The 4,364-nt window shown below is 50.5% G+C and overlaps 1 protein-coding gene across 1 annotated transcript; it reads right to left on the bottom strand.

Moving 5' to 3' along the window:
- Positions 1-1,123: 1,123 nt before the first annotated feature.
- LOC104529107 (pseudokinase FAM20A-like) lies at positions 1,124-3,146 on the bottom strand (the record flags this gene model as incomplete). The annotated part of the gene is made up of 5 exons (XM_010173309.1): positions 1,124-1,187; positions 1,270-1,351; positions 1,704-1,813; positions 2,396-2,576; positions 3,003-3,146. Coding segments are annotated over 5 exons (581 nt in total), but the record flags the coding sequence as incomplete, so codon positions are not given.
- Between the last annotated feature and the right edge of the window lie 1,218 nt (positions 3,147-4,364).

Raw genomic sequence — 4,364 nt, 5'->3', positions numbered from 1 at the left:
ACTGCTGGAGCATGGCTACGAGGTTCTGCTGCTGCTCTCAGGGAGAACTTCATACAGAGCAGATGTGAACGGCAGCAAAGGAGCGTGTGTGTGAGCTCTCCTAAGCAAGGGCTGACCAACCGAGGAGCTGCTGTGGGTAAACACCAGCTGTGTTTGCTCTGGTCTGAGCAGTGATGGGGCTTGGAGGTGGAGGACAGGATAGTGTGACCCCGTGGGGAATGGCTGGTTTCATGCTCTAACAGTTACATAAGAAACAGGCAGAACGTGGAGAGGAGTGTGAGATGGAGATCCTGCCGCCAGCCCCGCTCCTCTCCCGCGGGGAAGTTGTGACTCTGCTGTTGTACCAAATTGTTGAAGATTTGACCCGGGGACTTCATCAGCTGAGAAGACTTTTCCTAAGGGCAGTTAATGACAGAACCAGGGGAAATGGCTCTAAACTGGCAGAGGGGAGGTTTAGATGAGATATTAGGAAGAAATTCTTCACTGTGAAGGTGGTCAGACACTGGCCCAGGTTGCCCAGAGAAGCTGTGGTTCCCACCACTTCCCTGAGCAGCCTGTTCTAATACTTGGCAATCCTTTTGGTGAAGAAATTTCTCCTCTAATGTCCAATCTAAATCTCCCCTGGTGCAGCCTGAGGCCATTTCCTCTTGTCCTGTTGGATTAACTCATTAACTGTATCCAAGTTCTACCAGGCTTTTGGATGGAGATTTCTGAGCTTCATGTCAGATAAATGGGGCTGATAAGCACCTTGTGTTGATGGGTTTGGAAGTACTAGGAGACCCTTTTGGAAGAGTTTGATCCAATGGACAGTGTCTTCTGGTCTGTCAGTGAAAGCTTTTACACTTACAAAGCCTTTTAGCTTCAATGGGAAAGGATCCAGGAAGGACAGTTGTGTGACACCGTAGTAGGCTGCAGCACATCCGAGCTCAGTTCTCTAACTGATAGAAAAACTTCATCCATATTTCAGGGATAACTTGTGATTCCCATGCTCTGGTGTCTGGGATTAGCAGGAGGTCTTCCCTGTGCTGCTAGATGGAACCAAGCCTGGGTGACTTCCAGCAGCAAGCGCTGCCAGCCCGTTATGGTGGGAACACCAACGTATCTGGGAAGGTGAAGCTGGTACTTACATGCAACACTGGGAGAGTGGGGCCAGGATGGAGATTTCATCATGGGAATGTCGCCCAAACCTGGTGGGGTAAGCAGAGAGCACAGAGCTTTAGTGCCTACCCAACACCTTCCTCCCTCCCCAGCGTCCTCCCACAGCCTCACCCTCTGGCGTTGTCCAGGTGTAAGAGGAAGCCATCGTCCCCAAACTTGGTGAACATCTCATAGTGGTGACGGTCCATGTTCCCTGGTAAAAGGCAGAGGAACAGAGTTTCTCCTGCACATGAACTATCCTATGTTTTCTTTCAGATCTGCATGAAATACTTGTTGCCTTGCTGGAAGTGTCCAAGATGCTTAGAGCTGCTGTTTTCATCTTGCTGGACACGCCCTGGGGAGGGGGATGGGGGGGGCCTGGGGTCTCCAGCCTTGCCTGCATATCAGGAGGGGTTCTGCTGGCTGGGGGGAGACAGCAATCTCCCAAAACTGTCCAGGGAGCAGAAGGGATGGCTCTGAGAAACACTGTGGTGTGGGGGGACAGACAGACTGATGCTGAAGGCCCCACATGAATGGAAGGGATGTTATTTCCCCCTTCGTCATACCTATTAGGAAGTCAAATATGGCCATGTCAACGATGTTAAGCAGCCGGTTGCCGTTGCTGTAGGGGTAGATCTCCCTCACCGTGTTGCAGTAGAGTGGATTCACTTCCCACCTGCAGGACATGGAGGAGAAGAAGGAGATGCACTCAGTGTTTGCTGTGGCTGTGTCCCACCAGCACCCTAAAGCTGGTCTCCTGTGTGGAGATGGAGAGGAAGAATCTCCATCCTTGTGTAGGAGTCAAGCCCAGCCAATGCCCAGGCATTAAGGGTTATTTGCCTAATTATGGGCAACCTCTGAACCTTGGACTTCTCCTGCCTGGACATACAAATTCTGTACAAAATCCCAGAATGGCCTCGACTGGAAAAGCCCTTTAAGCTGGTGGAGTCCAACCATGAACCCAACACTGACAAGTCCCCGACTAACCCATGTCCCTCAGCACTATGTCTACACGACTCTTCAATCCCTCCAGGGATGGGGACTCCACCACTGCCCTGGGCAACCCCTTCCAATGCCTCAGAACCCTTTCAGCAAAGAAATTCTTCCTCACATCCCATCTCAACTGCCCTTGGTCCAACTTGAGGCCATTTCCTCTTGTCCTACCAACGTGTGTCTGTGTGTCTGTACCCTGCTCATCCTCCTTCCCACGTGCTCCCTGCAATGCAGATATGGGAAGCAGCATCATTTACCCACTTACTCCTCTTTTCCATCAAACGAGTAGGACCGGATCCATGGGTTTGGGATGGAGAGTCGTGGTGCCAGGTTGAGGGATGGCAGGAAGGCAGAGAGGGACCCTTCCAGGAGGTGAGGGTTCCCACACACCGCGTACTCCGTCTTGCACATGTACGGGCACTTGGCAAAGAAGCAAACGTTGCTGGCTGGGAGGAGAAGAGAATGGAGAAAGGAGTTATGATCCACAGGAGACTGCAAGGTGGCTTGGACTGACCTCTTCCCCATCGTGGGGTGGTGACTGCCTATATTGTGGTGTATGTAACCACATCATGGATGTGAAACCACCAAATCATGGATAATACCTGGATTTTGGCTGATGGACAGAGCTGGTCCCATGCTAGAGGAAAGATTGGGGAAAATTGGGCAGGCAAGTAGGTCTGGCAGATGATTCCAGCTGGAGGCTGAGGGACATCTCCACTGTAACCATGTCTTTGTGCGTGTTTCACCCAATAATTTAATTTCTCCTCAACAGCACAAGTCCTACCAGCACCTTTTGCATGCAGACCCTGCTCTTCCATCCACATGGACCAACACATCTAATCCCAGCTTGTGGCAGCCAAGTGTTTGCCTACCTGGTGAGACAAAAAAGACACTCTGCAGGATCTCATTCTTGGTGACCTCCAGGATCTCCTTGGTGATATTGATTAACCTCCCAACTGTGGGTGGCACCCTCCGGAAATCCAGGATCCTGCACAAAAGGGACAGTGGCTCAGAGCCTGCGGCGCAAAGAGATGTTACTGCACAGGATGGCAACGTGGGGTGGCAGATGCTGCCCTTGTCCCTTCCGTTGGTAAACCAGGGACCTTTTGGTGACTGCATCCACATGGATTTTTTTTCTCCCAGCTTCTTTCTAGTAACCAGCCAGGATCATTTTACCCTCTGGACCAAAACACGGCCGAGTTCAGATTTTGGTATTTTAATAGCTGCTGCCTAGAACAATCTGGATGTTCTCCAGGAGTCATATCTTCTTCTCTAACTGGTTTCTCCCATCCCCTGGCACACAAGTGGGGTCCTTCAGGAGCCAGAACAGCCATTTTGGGCCCTTTTACAATGTAGGGTTTGACACGGAGCAAAGATGTGTTGAACCTGGTACAACGTGGCTGAGATGGTGGGAGGCATCACCCACTCAGAGGTGCTCATGCCCAGCTGATTCATCTAAACTATTCTTAAAAAAATCAGGACCTGGGGCAGAAGAACATTCATGTCAGTGAGTGGAAAGCTGCTGCTGATTGCTGAGTCAGTAACATGGGGTGAACCAGCCAATGCTGTGGTTGCTCCTTGGGTAATGCCCTCTGCTCCTGGGAATCAGGCTCAAAACAGGACTTAGCCTGTTACTTATTGAGCAATGTTTAAAGAAAAAAAAACATTGTTTGCTTTCATCTAACATCTCTCAGCTCTAAAAACCACAAAGTACTTCAGAGAAGCATTCTGCCCTCGTTTTTCTGGTGGTGAAGCTGGGATGGAAAGGCAAGCTGAAGGTCGGTGAGTCAACGAGTCACTGCAGTGATGTAGGCACAGGGCTGGGAAGGGAATTCAGCTCTCTCCATTCCCTCGCTCAGAGTCTGAGCTACAAGACCTCAGTCTAGTCCTTCTTATTGGGCTTGGCAACTGGAGACTCTCATCCACCATCATTATCAGTGATCACTTGCCCTTGATGTTCAATACTCATCTCATCAAGGGGAAGAAGGCTGCTGCCCTCCTCTTCGAATAAGGGTATTTTGGATTTTATTCAATCCAAAGGCTGCTGGGAAGAGGTGCCAGGTTAATTGCTCATTAGCTGAGGGCTTGAAACTGCATCGCTGCAGTTTATCTCAATCCCAAACATTCCTTGATTGCTGATTGAGCACGTGACACCCTCACCAGGAGGGGAGCCAGGCTGTGCCCAGAGCTCATCACAGAATCACCTGGGTTGGAAAAGAGCTTTAAGATCATCG

Source organism: Antrostomus carolinensis, unplaced genomic scaffold (genome assembly GCF_000700745.2).
Source record: "Antrostomus carolinensis isolate BGI_N321 unplaced genomic scaffold, ASM70074v2 scaffold50258, whole genome shotgun sequence".
Taxonomy (NCBI): Eukaryota; Metazoa; Chordata; class Aves; order Caprimulgiformes; family Caprimulgidae; genus Antrostomus; species Antrostomus carolinensis.
Note: the sequence above shows the minus strand (reverse complement) of the source record. Positions and strands in the feature narration are given on the sequence as shown.